Below are 19,888 nucleotides of genomic sequence, written 5' to 3'. Positions count from 1 at the left end.
TAACTACTGATTGTAAGTCGCTCTGGATGAGGGCGTCTGGTAAATGTTGTAAATGTAAATGTAAATTTTAATTTTATTAGATAAATTGTGCTTTATGATCGATTGGTCATAACCTCCTTTCGTTTCTTTTGTTTCTCTCACACACTTTAGTGTGAAAAAAAAAGTACATCACAATATATCGCCCTATTGATCCGTTACCCAAGATAAATACTGACTCTCGTGAGAATAGGTTCAGAACCTCAATTCTTCCCTGACGCATTGTTCTGAAGGCCTGGATAAAGCCGGGCTCTGCTCCACACCTGCCAGCTGTCTGTCATTCCTCCCCGGATCTCGCTGACCCCGTCGCCGGGCGCCGCACAGTTGTTTTCCAGCCCGTTTCGTCTCCGGGCTCCATGCCGGATCTACCTGCGAAAGGCGAAGCCGTCAAATAAAGACTCTCCCCCTCGCGTTTGTTATTCTTTCCCTTTGAACTCCTCTGCGCTGGTTAGTCGCCAAAAGGCCTCTCCAGCGGCACCGGAAACCGTCCGTCTGTTGGGGCGGCCGGGAGGTGATGAAACCGAACGCCTGAATGTAACCTTCAGAATTAGCATCGTCAAAAGTTCCTCCGTACAGAGCCTTTTTATCGCCGACCTCTGAAAATATTTGCTCAGCGTCCACCAATATTGTTGCACCGTGTTTGGAATATTACGGCATGAGCGACTAACCACACGGCTATCAATTATGGTTCTCCGGTTCCCCGTGCCCCCGTTAGAACACTGTGAGTCGTAAGGGCCATTTTTTTTGGGCCCTTTGGCCACAGCCAGCGGTCGTGGAGCAGAAATAATACGGCGGGGGTGGGGCATCACGGCGGGGAGGCGGTACATTGTGTCCGACCCCGCATTGTCCTTCCACACAAAATTCTGTGAAAAAACTTGCAGATAACGTCTCTTCCGTCCCCCCCCATTACTTGGCAGGGTGACCCCGTCCTCCCCCGCGTTGATCCGGTCGAAGCAGGCCCCCGCAAGAACGGTGGGCCGGCAGCAGCTGAGGGGAGTCGGCCTGTGATCTGAAGGGTGTCACTTACAGGAGGAAATGCCCACGATGCACCTCTGCGGCTTATTAGAGCGCCACAGGTGCGTTGAAACCCCCGACCCCGCCCCCTCAGCACGTCTGAGCGTGGAGTTCGGCGGGGAGAGTCGTATCGGCAACCCCCGCCCCCCCCAGACAATTTTCATTTCATTGCGACCATAATCTCCGGTCGGGTTCGTATTTGGTACAGGACTCCTCTAACAGAAAACCGGTTCCCATGGCATGCGACCACGGCACCGGAGCTTCTGGAACTTCTCGTAAAACAAAGGAACCGGCCATCAACCATGACTGGATTTACGGTGGCGATAATAGCAACGCCAGGAGAGACGTTTACATGGTGGAACCGCCAACAGAAGAAAAGCTCCTCCACACACTGTAGTGCAGCCCAGGGGCTGAGGGGCTGGGGGTGCCTGCAGGTGGTGCCATGCTGTTGTTCCGGGAGGACAGACATAAATACACAGACACACACACACACCCGCAGAATCACAAACGAGGTCGAATCAATTAACTACTGAAACGTAACGTTCATTTATATCGGCAAAATTCGGAACTTTTGTCATAAGTAACGACAGACTTGGGGTGGAGGGTCATCTCAAACGGGCACTTTGATCACTTCTACATGGTCTAGTGTTTTATAAACCAGACAAGCGACCCCTTCAGCGTCATTAATGGCGAATTAGAGCTCCATGTTTACTGCACCAACACTGCAGCATCTGTTCAGCTATGAGTCGAGCGCTGCCACACTTCACTCAATGGCAGAAAGGGGGGTGGAAATCTATTTAGCACCCCACCGTGAGAGCCTTGTGCCCAAGTGTTTCAGTTGGTTTTAACACCTACGCCACAATTCAGGCTTCAAGTCATTAAAACGCTGCTGCATAAAACGCATATTCACAGCAGTGTGTTCTGACGCTGAAATAAACGGCTTCTAATGAAAACACAATATCGCCGTTTATACCGAGGGGGGGGGGGGACCAGCCACATTAGGGACATTTAATCAGCTTTAAATAAAAAAATAATAATCTACACCGGACCAAAGCTGAAGTCCTCATTTTAACTTTAAACAAGATTTAAAACTGATTGCGAACTTCTTTGCGTCCTTTTCTGGCCCTCACTGTCTCCAGCCTCAGCGTATGCGTGTGCAGCCGTGGTCAGATCATTCCATCACGGCGCGAGACCAGCTCTCTAAAACCCAGTTTAATTCAACCTCCTGAATGTTGCGTCCCTGCCCTGCAGCTCCAAGGCTGGGTGACTTCTGAGCTGGAAGCCCAACTGCGTGCAGGACAAGTGTCAGACAGCTGAACGTCCCCGTTCCCAGCACCACTCCGCCATGCAGCGGAAAATGCGCAGGAATCGCAGCTTCATTTGTTTCATTTGACTCAGGATTCATGCACTGAGCGCAGTTAAAAAGAACCTGTTGATTCATCTCTGCACCTCAGCAGCGCGACGGCGGGTCAGCAGTTACTCACCCCGGCTGCAGGGGAGCAGGGCGAGGAGTCCCACCACGAAGAGAGACATCCGACTCGCGCTGCTCCATCGCGGTAGCTCCATCTTCTGTCTGTCAGCCGGGCGAGAGAGGAGGTAAATCCCAGAGGCTCCGGCCTCCACGCGCTCAACTGCCTCAGTGTGTGTGTGTGTGTGTGTGTGTGTCTCTTCTCTCCGTGGTGTGAGAAACTCCACACCGCACAAAACACACAGCAGCTTCAATCACTTCTCCACACTGACTGCCCAGCTGCAAGAGAGAGAGAGAGAGAGAGAGAGAGAGAGAGCGGTGGGAGGAGGAAGAGGAGGAGGAGGAGGAGGAGGAGGGCGTTATTGAGTTGCTCTCTCACACAGAAGTGCCTGTGTAGCAGCCTAGTCCTCACTCCCCAGACACCTTGTGGATGAGACAACAAAGCAACAGCTGAACCCTGCTGCCCTGCCTGGAACCCTGCCACCGACACGGCCCTCCCCGTGCCCCTCCGATTCACCCGGCACGGCACCCCGCCCACCCGGTGCCCCCAACACCCACCCGTCCTCCCAGAAACCAGGCCAGGCCGGAGGACAAGAGCAGGGCACAGGGGAGAGGGGGCATGATCATTAAAACAGAAAAGCCCCAAAACAAGCAGCATCGCTCACTTTACTTATACCATTTTTTTTTATTCAAACTGTTAGTTCACTGATATATGAATATTAAAAAGCAGCAAAGAAGGTGACAAAATTGGGAAAACGGTCCTACTTTACATTTCACAGAAACGTTTGAAATATTTCTACCTTGAGTGGCTGCTTTTGTAACGAAATTTCATTACATTTTTATCTCAGGTCCTTCCCAACTTTATAAACTGGAGGAGTTGCAATGCCATGGGAGCCCTAGTGGGGACTCAAACGGATACATGACGTTCCTTCTGTGATTTAAGCGCGACCAGTCAGACATCAGGCGGATCACTGAGGGTTCAGTACCGCAGGACTGCACACTTTACAATGTGGCTGGATTAGTCACGCTGGCCTGGTCTCAGGCGTTTGAGGGTTAATAGCAGAGACGCTGTGCTGTTGAGAGTCTTCCGGATGGATTCTCCAGATGTCTGCGCTCAAGAATGCAAAAACAGAAGCAGACTGTGAAAAATCTCAGCTCCGAAATGAAATCACGCCCTGGGACATGCAGTTGTCCCGGGTTATGGCTCAGTGGGAGCTCGGTGACGTCCATTCTGCACACGGCCACACAGACGGCGGCCAACTGAAAAAACATGACGCTCAGGTGTGACAAGCAAACTGGGAATGTCCAAATGACCGATGGGTCATTTTCACCCACGTCATGAGAGTCAAACAACTTACTTAATGGTTCTATTAACCATTACAATTTATCCGACTGAATCAGATAAGGGTGTCCCTCATGGTGTCTTCTGTTGCCACTCCGGTGTAAAAATGGTAAAGTATACCCTTCACTTATTATACATACGTTTATTCTGTCATCTTTTAACTCTTAATGCCTACCATGAATCAACACATTATTTTTATGCAAATTATTACGACAAACCATGGAAAAAATAAGATTACATTACAGTGACCTGCTTTGTTTCTGAAAGTATCTTCATTAGTCTTGAAAAAAATCAGCCAATACAGGATTACAAAATTCACAGAACATGCATATAACTCGTTGTCGTACCAGGAAATACAACACTTTTTACATCCCCTGAGGAGACTTAAATCCATTTTCCCTGATACAGCTGTAATAAATTTATGTATCATTTATTCCTCTCAGCCAATTAAATTGGCAGGTATAAAAGTAATATAACTATAAGGACATGAAAACAATGATCTTAATTACAGCCTTTTTATCTAACATCACTAACGCGCTGAGATGTCCGTATGCCGTGCCGGATCCCGTGATGGTTATCTGTGGGTTGGAGGACTCACCACGGGGCTCTTGAGGAGCGCCTTTTTCGGCCTGTCAGTGGCGCACCTGATCCGGGTCATATTGCAGCGCGGCCCTATTCATCCTAATCACATAACACCACTCGATTTGTCCCTGTTTCACCACACAGGATTTATCCCCATTCATACCCAACAAGTTAAGCCGATTAGCCGCGCTATTACGGAGATTACATCAGTTCTGCCAAAAGCATTTCTAATAATAAATAAATGGAGTGTAATAGTTCATTTCCCATTATTCAGCCAGGGCGCTGGCTGTCAGACCCCCAAACCGTCACCAACCCAACTTTCATCGGGATTCACGTGGAGTAAACGGTGGGGAAACACAGAAACAGCCAAAGGGACAAAAAGCGAGCCGAGCTACAATCAGGGCTCCGCGTTTCACTAAATAAACATCAAATGGAGCGGGTTTTGTCCCCGTCCCCGACGCTCACTGCCACTCGGCGTTTCTCACACTCGGACTCGCCGATCATTAGCAGCCAACAATAGACACCCTCTTCCCAGCTCGGCGGTGGAAAGAAAAAAAATTCACTTAACAAATAAACAGTCCACCCTCCCCTCTGGCCAGCGTCCCCGCCCCGTCCCCCCCGTCCCTCCCCAGCGCTGTACCCCGCCGCGTGCCCCCCCAAACACCCACCAGCAGCTCCAGCAAAGTGTCATTCCGGGCACGTACAGCCCAGAAAAGCCTCAACAAGACTCCCTCTCGGCCCCTTTCTCCCCCCTGGACACAGCCAGTGTGTGTGTGTGTGTGTGTGTGTGTGTGTGTGTGTGTCTTCAGTTCTCACTTTTCAGAGTGTGCCTGTCACTGTTGGTTTACTCCCCGGTCTGCATTACGGGTGATAAGGAGGGCGACCTCTTCCCAGAGCTGGCACACGGGGCGCTGGGAGCAAACTGCCGAAGCTCGTCCCTCGTCCCCGTCCCTCTGAAGTCCCGAGGATCCGTCAAGTGCCCAGCATGCGGTGGGGCCGGCCTGAAAGGGCCATGACGGGGGCTTTGGGATGAGGAGGGGCTGCGCTCTTTGTCTCTGCCTGGATTAATAAACTCCTAGTCTGTTCTCTGCCCCCTCGAATCGTGCTCGCTATACACACACACACACACACAAACACACACACACTTTCCATTCAGATGGATGGGAAATCCCTGACCACCGTTGTAATGGCTTTAAACTTTTATTTTTAGTTTTGTTTATCTGTAGGAGTTAGTTTGCGTGAGTGATATTCTCTACCTTCGCTCAGACTCGGCTTCGCTCATAATGAAATGTAAACAGTCCAGGCATGCAGCGCGAGGCGGCCGCGGTTCTAGAGTGACTCTGGAATGCGTATAAATCACAGTTGTCCCGCTCAGAAGATAGAAGACTGTGAAATCCCGATTTGGGACAGCAGGAGATTTATATCTTCATCACTGGACCCTGGTGAGAATCGCAACAAGGGCTTGACTTCAACCAGACTCCAACCAATGATGACATCAGTTTGCATATCTTCTCAAGTGGGAGGTCAACCTCGTTCTGCGGTATATGAACCGAGAGAAAAGCACTCAGGTTTCTGGAGGAAAACCCTAAATTAAAGCTTCAATTCAATGAATTAAAATGTATTACTGTGTAATAAGGACGTTATGGACGACTGTCTGAAAAGGTGGATTGTCGGTAAATTAGGGTTGACCGACACCCCAATGTTGAACGAGTCTTTAATTGTATCGTCATGCTTTTCATGTGTATAATGTGTGTAATTCAAATTCTCACAGTAAATTATGTAAAACTTTTAGGGTGATGCATCTTTTACTTTACTTCATTATTATTAAAATTTACTGTAATTAAGTAAATGCAAGTGGATACTGTACTTAAATAGCTTTTTAATACATTTTTTTAAGTACTTCCATTTGCAGATACATTTTACTTGAATTACACTTCATTTCAATGTCAAATATCTTACTTTTCACAACTCATCTTTTATTAAAGCTGAACTTGTGAATAAACTTGTAATATATCTGGAACCTAAGTTGTTTTAATATACTGTAATTTAATATCTTATGATAATTTTAATAGACATCAGTGCCAAGTAAATTGACATACTATTAAATTGCCTAAAATAGGCTGTATTATGCAAGATTTCTGATAGAAACATGGCAACAGGACACATTTTTTTGTATATTTGTGGTTGTATTTAGTGCTTGTCTCCGCAGTGCCAGGCCACGTGTACATATTACATCTTAATACTGATCAAATACAGGCTTTTCATACACAATTACATCACCGTCGCCTTTCACGAAGACGGAAAACACACACAGATGCCTGCAACTGCACAACCACAAAACTGCCATTTAATCAGATCGGAACAAGGCCCAATTTACTTGGTAATTCCTTTGGGCTGGTTAAAAACAAAATGGGAGGGGACAGCATTTACAGACACGGCAACTTCTTTACCAACGTGGTGTCTTCTTCAGCTACAGTAGGGCTGGGTGAGTTAACACAACCAGCACACAAAGCACACAAAAAAGGCAGACCTGCAGTTTCTCTTTCACTCGCGCCACTTAACACATGAAAAGACTAGTCAACCAGGATTTGCTCACGTTTGCACATCAATCGATTAATAAGGCCACGCCATTAGGTAACTGAAGGAAAATACATTTTAATGACCTCATAAATGCATTTTACAACTAGAGTAAAAGTCATATTATTTTGTAGATATAAGCTGTTATCTTGTTGGAAAAACTTTGCTCCTTCTTTGTGCAAATGATTCTTGTTTCCCACACAAAACCTCATTCTCTCCTTTTTGCCAAAAGGAATGCTGAACAGATGCTTGAGTGGCATATCTATGGTGGCCTCAGCACTATGTGCCACCTGTTGGGTTATTCACCTGGTCATAAGGAGCGTTAATGGCGGTGACACCCCGCAGAGTGTGAAAGGGACACAACTCTCTCTCTCCAACAAAAACCCAGCATGGAATTTCACATCCAGGCCGCTCTCTAACGCTGAGTACGGAATGGCACCATTAGAATAAAAAAAATGACAATGTCGATCCCAGACCTGGCATCATAAATGCGCAGCGCTTCAGCAGCTTACGCACGCCTCCGGGACGTCACCTCCGGATTCTCCCGATTCGTAATGAAGCCACACAGAGCGCCGGCATCGTCACCCGTCTGAATGCTGAGCACACCGGCTTTCTTCCCCAGGAGCTCAAGGCCCTTTCACTGGCCCAGCATGCACCAGCCTCAGGCAGCTTTCCTGGCCTCACAGTGGGGTAGCGAGGGCGTGATGGAGGTCGACTCGGAGGGCTTCACCCCTGCCCTTCACGCCAACAACTCACTCACCACGACTCAACCATCAAAACAAATAAAGAAAAAAGTTCGTTTTTTCCACCTTAATTACGTCCCCCAGATGGACAGAAGAGCTAAATAAAGCGGCAACTTTCATCTCTTCCGGCTCTAGATAATCCCCTGTGCTGTTTCTGACACAGGCTGGTGGTGAGGAGGGGACACGGGGTCAGGTGAGTGAAGGGACAGGGCCCGGGGGGGTGGAATATTCAAAAGACCACCCATTGGCTGAAAGACCACTGAAAAATAAAGCAGGCAGGACAGGCAGAGTGACGGCTGTCTGTTTATTTGTGTTTCGCTCTGGAGATGAGACCGAGGACCCGGGGACACAGGAACTCAGCCAATCAGCCAGCCACGTCCTGGCTCAGCTCACTCGCTTTCACAGCGGTGACAACAAACAAATGAAATTCGACTAATCAAGGGGAAAAGAACAGAGAAAAACGCACAATTACTGCATTAGTGTAGAGTCCTTCCCACTTCTGAGTGCAACTTCATTCATTTGCATTCTGGCCACCGTTTTCCCAGAGCCAACCAGAGGGTTCCAGAAAACACCCCTCTCACCAGATATTCAAGCTGTGAAATTCATTCAATTGCAATTGGAATATTGACACTGCCATTTTTGAATTTGTAATAATTGTAATCGCCAATTCTGCAAGCCACTTTCCGTCTATTACAAATACCAAAGCTACAACAAATAAAGTACACAAAGTCGAATATCATACTAATGGACTGCAATTAGCCTGCAGTAAAATCTAGATCTTCATTATCAACTTGCAGAGAGAAAAAAAATTCAAACTAATCAAACCACTTGAATCGTGATTCTCATTCGCTCGCACACCTGCTACACTTCCGTGTCCTTTCCAGCCCCCCGGGGGGACGAATCGGCACGACCCAGCCACAGATAAACAAATATGAGCACAAAGGCAAATTGCTCTACTCCACCGTAGGAGGGAGAGGAACTCGCCCTCCCCCCAAAAAGGGAAATGTATGACTTCCATTTGCCAAGACGAGTGCTGAAGCTGGCCAAGAAAAGTACATTAAATCCCCTCTCTGCTCTGCGCCTAATCACAAACCAAACACAGGCATTATCACGGCCGTCTGAGAGGCCCGACTGCAGTCGGCTACCTGTAGGTCCCTCCATCGCCACGTTTTCTACATTACGACACCGAGGGCCTTTCCATTGTTTGTCATGGTATTTTTTCCCTTGATTTGAGCTTGTTTTTGGTGAATTTGTCCAGTTTGTTTAAAGTGATGTGATTTTTTCCGTGTAGTAGCAGGGCTGAGTAAAATAAACCTACTAGATTGTCATAAATGTATTCAGTAATGTCCTCCATTACAGTATATATTTTAAATACACTGTATATATAAAATACCATTTTTAAACACGTGTAAAACAGTTGTGTGCAGCAGTACTTTTGGATGGTGATTTTGTTCATTTTTGCTGATCTCGATATGAATATTAGTAATAAACTGTCGACCAAATGAGTGTGAAAAAGAAAGATGAAAGTGTTCACATCACATTCACACATATGGGTTGTACAACTAATTAAATGTGACAGTAGAGTCACACTCAAAACACACAAGGGAAGTCCTGCTAATGGGACGTCCCCATAGCAACTGGCATATCAGTATCAGCCTGAATATGTTTTTTTTTTGGTTCACAAAACCACATTTTACTGTGTGAAGAAACATTTTTCATTTATTCTAAAAGAACTAAAAAACACCTTGGAAAATGTAACTTTTTGTATTCGGAATATTTTTTTGTATTCTGTTACATCACTACCCAGGTGATGTGTGATATTTGACTTTTTGGTGTAATGCCATTTCTTTTGTCCATTTGCTACAAAGTTCTGTGTTTTGTTTCTGTCTTTGTTCCTGTTTTGTAAGTGAGCCTTATCACGAACGAAAGAGCGGAAGAATCTGGACCGAGGACTCCAGTTTTAATTGAGGAGCCCGCTGATGGCCGGGCGCAGTGCGGATCTGACACCGCGGGTCAGAGTGCTGACCCACAAACCCTCGGTAACCCTCACACCTGCCTGAGCACATTACAGCGAGCTCTCCCACCCGATTATGACACCCCAGCTGCGTTTGAACACACGCCCTTTCAAACACTTATATCTGCTTAAAGCCAAGCGGCCAGAGCCTCTGCGACAGCTAATTAGACGCGGGCGGAAATTTTAATTGTGCGGTTTAAAAGGACAGAAGCAATTTCGGCCGACGTGCGGTGATTGCCGCGGCGGTCTGGGCAGCTCTTTGTGTTCGCGTGGGACGCGACCGAGGTGCAGAGGTTTCAGATCGTGTTTTTTAAGGGTTCACAATGTTACGAGGGCTGGAATGTCGAGCTTTAATGACTCCGAGGAAGGACATCTACAGCAGGCCTCTGGCGTCTCCCCCACCAAGACACAAAAGACCCCTTTCATTACGGTAATTGCCCGACACTCTAACTAACAGCTTGTGTCCTCACATTCGCAGAAACACCGCTGTCATTTTCAGCCGCTCGGTCACCGCAAACCGGGACAGAAATACGACCAGAGGTCTAAACCTCGCTCGGAGGAGAGGCGAGATGGTGTGATGGAGAGGGAGGCGTCAGGGTTCACCATGGGTGAGCGGCGCGACAAGAACCAAGCGTCAGGAGTTCATGCACCCAGGTCCGCATTCACACAGCGTACACAAAGAGATTACACAGACTGTGCTAACAAGGATTATCACAACAGAGTGGCGCCACCTGTCTCTGGGCTCCAATTAGGGAGCCCCAAAACGAGGTGCCAATTAGAGGACACAAAAAGGAAGGAGGAGGGGGCGCAACGTGAGGGGAGGGCGGTCAGAAGAATAGAGGAGCAGTTCTGTGTTTAGAAGATACTGTATGTGTAAATAGTATAAAATGTAAATTAATCCCATAGTGGCACAGGCCACAACCATAAAAAAAAAAAAAGACATTTTTGGACGTCAAACATTATATTGCAATAAACAGATAGTTTGTTAGATTGATCAACAGACCCCCTGACCTCTGACCTGACCGTTAGAATTCTAGTACCCATGAGTCCCGAGGACTGAGACACTGAACTACACATGTGCACAGACGGACCGCTCGAATCCACGCAGACTCCTGTCTTCCAAGAAAAAGCTGAACGAATCACCTCAATGCGGGAACAAGATGAAGTAAAGGAAGACAAAAAAGAACAAAACATGATATTATCTACCGCACATCCCCTCGGCACAATGCAGGAACCAAATTCCTGCTCAGGAGCAGGTGTTGAGGTCAGTGAGCGGGTCATCAGCCACGGTTCAGCTCCCAAATATAGAGCCATCACTGTTGGGGTCCAAAAGTTCACCAAATCTCTCGAATGTCCAACAGAGGCCCTCGCCCAAAACACCGGAGTATCAGGCCGCCCGCTCCCACCAGCTCCAGTAACAACCTATTAAGATCCGTATCGTACGGCTACCTGAAAACACCAGTTTTAATTTCCCGCCTCACCTCCGCTGCAGCTGTTCCTTCGTACGAGGGAGGGTTGCTCCCCAAAACATGCCTGTCGCAGGCAAAAGGCAAAAACTGGCCGCGAGCTCAGTGTTGACCTCTGACCCCGCCTTCCTCTAGACCCTGACAGACCTGCCTTGTAAGACACCCTGACAGACTACAAGTGCTCAGTGTGTACAGACTGGACATAAAGGGTCTTGGTTCTGCGTGTGGGGATAACATGTCACATTACAAGAGACTGTAAGCCTGTGAATGTGTCCTTGTCCATGTATCCAGCCTCCTGACCCTCAATCGCATAATGCAGGACCAATGTCCCGTAACTGGGGTTCAACATGTTTACCGAGCTGGGTCTTCATCAGACATAGACCGCCATCATCTCTGTGCCATAATGGCATATGGTACTTGGATGCATTTCATCATGTCCTGACTGGCCTATTCTATGGTCCTCATGAAGTATTCTCCATACAGTGGCCTGTTTCCACTCCCACATGTGTGTGTATATATATATATATATGTGTGTGTGTGTGTGTGTGTATGTATGTATGTGTGTGTGTGTGTGTGTGTGTGTGTGTGTGTGTGTGTGTGTGTGTGTGTGTGTATATATATATATATATATATATATATATATATTTTTTTTTTTTTTTTTGAGGCTGTAACACATCACACACATTATAAAATGATCTTACAAACATTTACCAGATGTGACACATTATAAGTAATCAGTCACAAACCCGTCCCATCAATATTTATTCCTGAAATTATTAATCTCCACAGTTTCATGAGAGAGAAAACAGTGTTGTCATATTATGCTGATTGATGATAAATGGGCTGCTTTAAAAAATTATGGTAAAGGCATCACAGCCTCTGAATTTATGGCCCCATTGGGATGTCTCAGGACAGCCCATGTCTACAATCTGGATTATGGAGAATGTATTTTTTTTAGTAAGAAGAAAAGCAAATTGCCACAAGGATAATGAGAAAGGCAGTGTTTAAATTGCTTGATTGCTTGACAAAAAAGTAGAAATTAATAAATACAAAACTAAATGCTGCTTAAATAAACTTTAGCACAGAGCTCTACAATCAGCTGCTCTGCTGAAAAAAACATGACCTGCTAAAAAACGGATAAAATGGCTAATTTGACCAGATTAAAATGCGTTGCTTCAACTTTCGCTCTGCTGATTGGTCAGCTGTATCGCCGCGGGAACAACAAAAGTAAATACAGGAAAACGAAATATACCCATAATTCAGTGTTCTCAAATCATGTGATAGTGTTTGGTCCTGTTTTGGTTCGGTACACGTTCTCGTTCGCAATTTGATTCGAATCGAGACCACCTCTTTTAGTGGGTCTCAGTGCTGTTTGATGTGAAACTGAGTGCGAGTACCGGACAAAACGAACTGCACCATGGCAGGAAACGAAGTTAAATCCGGTACAGTTTAGTAGGTTATGCCAACTTAAACCAGCTTCCAGCATTGTGCCATTTTTTCAGCAGGATGATACCATTTTTAATGCAAAAATGATTATTTTGATAATGATTGTTTGTGTAAGCTAATTTGGATAATTATATGACTGACAAATCGTGTAGTGAGTCCCTTTATTTTCTACATCTGACACATTCAGGTATCATTATCATTGTATCAAAATGCATGGGGAATTTTAACTTGCATTGTGGCATTATATGGTAAATGTAGTGAAATGTTTAATTGTGACAACATGCAAAATTGACGAATCATGTCACAGTTTATAATCATCACCATGAATAAAGTGGTTTATAACCTGACATTCCAAACCCCTAACATCACCTCAAATCTGAAAACTACTGAACGTAATGTTTTAAAATTCTGAACTGATTCGTTCATAAATTCATTTTGATGCCCCCTAAAGTCGCTCGGTATCGGTCAAATGTGGAAAAAGTTCATGCCTTAAATAATATTGCCTCCAACCTGAATTCTAATTCAACTGTAGAGCTGTGTGTGAGCAATTAATCAAAGCAACAAAAAAAATACAGATAAAAAGAGCATTTGGCTTAACACATGTTGGGGACGGAGCAACTCACGCAAACAGGTTCCGTTTTTTCTTAGCGGTAGATAAGACAGTGAGATTTATGGCTAAGAAACAACCTGTTTTCTTGGGCCTTTTGGGTCTTGAAAATGCGTGTGACAGAGTGCTTTTATTTTTCTTTCCACTTCTACCGTGTAAAGCACTTTGGTCGGCTGTGCTAGATTTTCACACCTCTCCTAAAATCCTGAGCGAACTGGCAGCCTACACACACACACACACACACACACACACACACCGCTCTGCAAAGCAACGCAATTGCACTCTAACTCTAATACTATACACTTACAGAGACCTCTCTATTTAACCACTCTAATGCATCTATCGCTTTATCTTCAAGGAAAATAATGCAGTGCCTTTAAAATGAAAAAGTTTTCAGCAGCAGGAAGAATTTAAGCTCATTATATAAAGAAATACTGCATATCCTCTTACCCTAATTCCAACACAAAGGGCCTGAGATACAGAAAAATAGATTTCTTTCTATCATTTCTTCATTAAGGGCATCGTCTCTCTGGCCAGGGAGGCCGTTCTTAATTTCTTTCTCAACACGTCGACGGCGGGACAATCAAATTCCCCTCTGCAAGAAAAGCTAATCTACTGATAATGGCCTTCCCGCGGCTGCATAAGCCCTCCTCTCAGCATCTGTTAAAACAATTTGACAAATTCGAAACTACTCTAAGGATATAAATATCATTCGCTCCATTCCACAAATATCATTCCCTCCACTTCCAGCCCCTAACAGCCTCCTCCTTCGAGCTGCTTGCAGCGATTTGTCTGATTCAAGCTAACGTTATTATTCCGGGCCGGAGAAGAAGGCGCTCATTTACACAGCCGGAACCGACTCTCCTGCCGTGACCTCCAGCCAGGATCCGCGCGGTGACGTCTCACCTGCAATGTCCCAGTGTCTTCGCGCTCAGAACTTTATTACACTTTATTAATCCCTGCAAGACTTTTTTAATAAGCCGCTGAACATTTGTATTTTTGTTGAATTATGTAACGGAACTAATGAATTTGCAATAGACCAAACAAATAAAAGTTTTTACGTCTGTGCTGAAGTGTTTACAGCGGAGAACGTGAGGTCCACACAGACACCTTCTCGTCTTCTAGAATAAGTGTGGGGTCATAATCACTTCATACAATACAAATTCAAAATGTTGCAATTAGATTTACATGATTGGACTTTAATATACGGTATAATTGGAGATTTGTACATGAAATATGAACACTGACAACATGAACCTTTTAGTTTGATTCGCGAACCTATTTTGTTATTTATCTGTTTTTATTTGTCACTTTTTCTTGATACCTGCTATCTGACAACTGAATTTTCTGGAGTGGAGTCCAGAAATCGTATACGGCATTGACAGGTACACCGGTGTAAAACCGGTGTAAAACCGGTGTAAAACCGGTGTAAAACTGGTCTGACTCCTGACTCTCAGAGCAGATTCACCACCGGTCACCGTCAATGAACAAACGCAAAACACAAGACATCACAGAGGCTTCATTATGGAACCGACAAGTCACAAGTCAGTCAAAGCTAACTCAATCTCTTCATTACTCCGCCCTCCGGCGGCATACGTCTGGGGTGCGGGGTAAAAAAGGAAAGCCCTGATATAGGCGGAACCTGGGGCCTGAGCGGATTAGGCTGAAGAGGGGCGAAAAACAACATGTTTACCCCTTCCCCGTCCTCCACCCGCGCCTCACATGAGGCCAGGCAGCATTAGGCTGATATCTCGGCCTAGTTTGTCCACATTACATTACATTTGCCACGATGCTTGGCTAGATAAGCGGCGGAATTATGACGGGAATCGCTGCTGAGCCGCGGAAAACAGATGTCTGGCTTTTTCTTGGGCAGCGTCCATGGCCGAGATGTGAATGGTTTCTTTCAGATGTGCTTCTGCTTCAGAAAACGTCTTTAGACAGATCAGGAATGATGACGCTCCAGGAAAAACAAGATAAAAGAAAAAACACACACACACACACATATATTTCCCCAATACGTGCTTAGAGTTGAGTAGATACTGGTGATGGGGGTTCAAGCCACAAGTAAAATATGTTTTTTGAATGAGCCTAATGTTTCGTGTTAAAATGACCCCCCGTAGAAGTGTCACTTTACTTTTGGTGTAAATGGACGTTTTGAGCTCGTATAGAAGCCAAACAGGGGCGGAGTGACGCGGGAGGGAGGAAGTGGCGGGCCGAATTCCGCTCTACCTCGAACAATGCGGCACTTGTCGACGACACAATCCAATAAGATAAGAATGCATTAGAAGAGTACACTCCAATTATGGGGAGATGGCTATCGGATTTAAATACCGTTAATCGTGTCACGCTCACTGCACACTCTCGGCCCTTCGGACACACCAGACGATGGCGCGGGCCACCGCCATGTCACTAATCTCAAACGGGCCTAATTAAAGAGATCAGATATCAGACAGGCCTCGGTTCTTTTTTTTTTTTTTTTTAAGTATTATATTTTAACGCCTGTGGATAAACGTGACTTTAAATTAGTCTTCCTGATCTCTGCAGATATTTAATGACTGTGTCAGGTTGGCAAGTAGATGCTACAGGTAAATAGGGACCATAAATAAGAAAAAGCGGTAGGTCAGGTTGGGCGCTTCCCTGGGTATTTCATGCGGACCACATCACAGCGCTTCCCTGCCGCTAGCTCCTCCTCCTCCTCCTCATCCTCCCCCGGAGCTCGGCTGTCCGTCACGCACGCCCATTTGCATGCGAATGCTGCGTCGGGCTTGATGGTTGTGTCGTGTATGAAAGCGCCGGAGGGGAGACCCCCTTGCCGCTGAGCTTAGCCATTCACAGACGCCGCGATTCCCCCATAAGCCTAATCTGCTCCATCCACGGTGCAGCGGCAGAGTCGGTGAAATGAGCTGAAGCACAATGGGGGGAAGAAGTACAAAAGCATCTGCTGGAACGGCGATCCATCCTGCTGGAGGAGTTTAAGGGAACTTTTTGTTGTGCGTCGCAGAGACTTTTGAAATCCTTCATTATCTACGGTAGTGACAGGGAAACAAAACCTCCATTTACCTGCCAAAGAAAGAAGGGAGAGTAAAAGGAGACGGAAACGCTGCTGACAGAATTCACTGTTCGTAACTGGATCACTGCGGCGGTTCTGGTTTTAAGACATTATTAATGATTTCGTTACTGAAACCTGCCAGCTTTGTTCTTCAGTAGACGAAAAAAAAAAAACCAGAAATAAATTCATGTAAATACCCCATGTATACATGCCAACTTTGTGTTCGGTTTGTTGTTTTTACTTCCTTTTTTTTACTGTAACTCGTTTCGTCTTCCTATATACTGGGCTGCAGATTATAAAGTTTACTTTGACCACTACATTAAAAATAATACAATTAATGTATATTCTTTTCATTCAATATTCCATTTACACCATCATTGTTAATTGTGGGATACAAATCTCTAGTTCTTCATGCACGTTACTTACATTTACATTACATTTACAGCATTTATCATATGCAACTTACAATCAGTAGTTACAGGGACAGTCCTCCCCTGGAGACACTCAGGGTTAAGTGTCTTGTTCAGGGACACAATGGTAGTAAGTTGGATTTGAACCTGGGTCTTCTGGTTCATAGGCGAGTGTCTTACCCACTAGGCTACTACCACCCCTTATGGGTACTTTATGGGTATATACAGATAAAAATAATAGCTTTTATGTATATGACTGTGCCGATCTTGTGTAGTTTTAGGTCAGAGTTCAATGTCAGGACCGAAAGAAATTGAACCATCTAAACACCGCAGAGTTTGTGAGATTTAGGAGCGTGAAGCAGCCGAAGAACAACAAGAGAAACGTTATCGCCGAAGAGGCACAATCTGCACCGGCAGACACATCAGGAGATAGCGGCGAGGGACGGGGACGCCCTCGCTGCCACAACACGCGATGTTTCCTCAGTGAGAAAGAGGCCGCCTGGCCCGAAAAAAACCCCCCAGCCGAAATCCTTCCAGAGCCCTGGAGGACGCCGCGGCGGCGTCTCACGTTCCTTGCGGTTATTTAGGAAACGGCCTGTACCCAAACAGGGATTAAAAGGAGGCGGGCAGCGCCTCGTTTAGCTCATAAGCACTTTTTTTTTTTGCCGCCAGTGTTTTTATGGCAAGTAATCCTGGCTTTTGTCGTGCTCAAGCTCCAGACAGGTGCATGTATCCAGAGGGTCCATCTTACCAGGAACCAGACACACACACACACACACACATACTCGAAACGACGGGTCTTCTCTACATCTATATATACGCGTGGCGCTATGTTTAAACCGCGTTTATTTCGGTACGTGCTTACATCATTCGTAAGTCAGGTTATGGACCGATCTTTATGTCACCCTGGGTAGATGCGTAGTGCTCATGATTCTCTTGTGGCAATGACTGGCGGGATTGGGACCTCATGATGGGCCTCTGGCGATTTAGCGCCCCCTAGAGACCGAGCAAGACTTCAACGCGGAGGCCCTGCGGTGCAGGACGCCGACTTTTGAGTCTGAACTGAACCCCTAGCCGACGGGCTGGCTGCATGCGCGCCTCTCACGCCCTCTTGGTGACAGGACATTCGGTGCTGTCCTCACCTTGTCTTCGGGGCAGGAAGGGAAGGGGGGGGGGGCGTGGTGGTGCGGGGGGTCTAGTCGCACCTATCCTTGAGCGTCTGGGCTGGGAGAACAAGGCGCCTTGTTGTGGAATGGAGGGAGAGAGCGGAGTGTTGTGTAATCGGAGAGCGGAGAGAGATGAGCCACACAGCTGCTGGGTGCCTCTCCTGTTGGGTCCGCCACAACTGTGATATCATGGAACAAAGCTGGAATGCACACACACACACACACACACACACACACAGTCTGCTCACAACCAACAGTTATTTCACTGCGCTGCATCTAGGGCTTTGGGAATTTAGAGAGTGCTGGCCATATCCATACAGAACCAAGGCCCCCGGCTCACACCGCGTAACCAGGAATGAACCTCAGCCTCCCTGGTGATAAACGGGCCCTCCTTCATCCACAGCCGACTCAACGTGCTGCTGACAGGAGCTTTTAGCAGCGCACCTGAGCACGTCCCTCTAAAGCGCCTCTTCTAGCGCCCATTCATAGGGACAGATGGCACACCAGTCATGAAGCCCTGAGCAAGGTGATACGATTAAAGCAACAGGCCCAACGGTAGCCGTTTTTACGAAAAACATCAGGTAGAGTGACCCAGAGCATGTCTGTACCGCTAGATCCTTACCTCTGTGTGTGTGTGTGTCCACCGTCCTCAGCCCGTACTATGCACTCAGTTCTTCATGTGCCTCCACACCGCCTGCATAAACACAGGCAGAGCACACAATTACAGTCGGAACCGATACGCAGTGTATTGTCACACATTATCGCCAGCATGTCCTGTCCAAAACTGAACACAAAGCAGAGGTACGCTGTGGTAAAATTTGCTTTTACAGAAGCCCTGCATATCAGCCTCCTGTCCAGCATCCCGTGTCCTCAGAAACACACGATGCAATACATATCTGGACAGCAGGGGCAGTATAGAGGTCGGACGTGACAGCAGCAACATAACCTAGCAGCCGGTTATGAAGAGTCTGTGTTTTCCCGCACCTCCACAGAATACATGTCTAATACAGCCAGTGTTCTCTGGTCTGCCCCCTAGTGGTGTCCTCCAGTAAAATACGGAATGTTTACGCAAAAAGATGCGAACAGCTACTTTTACAAAGTAGTCAAAAGGAGTCCGGCCCTCCCTCCAACAAACATCTGCCCTTCACCAGTGTTACCACACCCGCCATTAATAGGCGGAGTCATCAGCATTGTCTGCCACCGTCTCCTGAAAGGCTTATAACGCTTAGAGAAACAGCTCCCTGTTACGCATTTGCAGAATGACTGACTGATGTCATAGACGTCCTTACCGAGATCAGGCTATATGGTTAACAAGAGATGCCGATGACACACACAACACTATTTTATTAATCTAGACTTGAAATGTCTCTCGTTGAGTTTTTTTTTTTTGGAAAAGTATACAAAGCTGCCCCAAATTAAAAATGAGCAAGCTGGGTGTGCCTATTAATGACTGTAAAAGAAAATATAAGCTAACCCATGAAATCACACGGGAAAAATTTCACACGGCATGTCGTTTTTACAGCTGACCTGTTTGGCAAGTCTATAAAAATACTCCCACGTGCTATAGTTAGGACAAACCTGCTGCTTGGGACAAAGGGCTTGATTCATTCGTTTTACTGCTAAGTGGACGAAATTAGAACAGATATATTTGGCCCCTTGCTCATTATTGGGGGCTGGATGACTGAGTCCCATCAGTCATGAAATCTAAATGTGTGTGAGACATGCTGCAATACTGTCAGGTGACAACTGGCACGTATTTATGATCAGAGATGTCTTAAAAATTGTTTTTCATGCACTATTTTAAGAAATGAAACTGTAGAAAATGTTGACAGGTGGACACTGACTCTGAACGTGATGAGCGAACTTGAAAAGTATTAATTATGAAACAAGTGACCGGTGCAATGATGCATTATGCCAACATATTTATGTTTTAATTCAATGTGTGTAACATTCATGTTAATAAATGCT

The 19,888-nt window shown here is 46.1% G+C and overlaps 1 protein-coding gene and 1 pseudogene across 1 annotated transcript in view; one reads left to right on the top strand and one right to left on the bottom strand.

Moving 5' to 3' along the window:
* LOC114799369 (bone morphogenetic protein receptor type-1B) overlaps positions 1 to 19,888 on the bottom strand; it is a 52,396-nt gene that overhangs the window by 18,325 nt on the left and 14,183 nt on the right. Inside the window, exons 2-3 of the mRNA XM_028995961.1 lie at positions 18,543 to 18,614; positions 2,535 to 2,797 (exon numbers count right to left, since the gene is read on the bottom strand). Of these exons, the coding sequence (XP_028851794.1) occupies positions 2,535 to 2,616 (82 nt within the window). The 5' untranslated portion in view covers positions 2,617 to 2,797; positions 18,543 to 18,614. The remainder of the gene's footprint in view (positions 1 to 2,534; positions 2,798 to 18,542; positions 18,615 to 19,888) is intronic.
* The window catches only part of LOC114799622 (netrin receptor UNC5C-like), a 67,441-nt pseudogene continuing 55,222 nt past the window's right edge, over positions 7,670 to 19,888 (top strand).

The sequence above is a fragment of the Denticeps clupeoides genome, chromosome 11 (genome assembly GCF_900700375.1).
Source record: "Denticeps clupeoides chromosome 11, fDenClu1.1, whole genome shotgun sequence".
In the NCBI taxonomy this organism is placed as follows: domain Eukaryota; kingdom Metazoa; phylum Chordata; class Actinopteri; order Clupeiformes; family Denticipitidae; genus Denticeps; species Denticeps clupeoides.
This window is presented reverse-complemented; position numbering and strand designations above follow the sequence as displayed.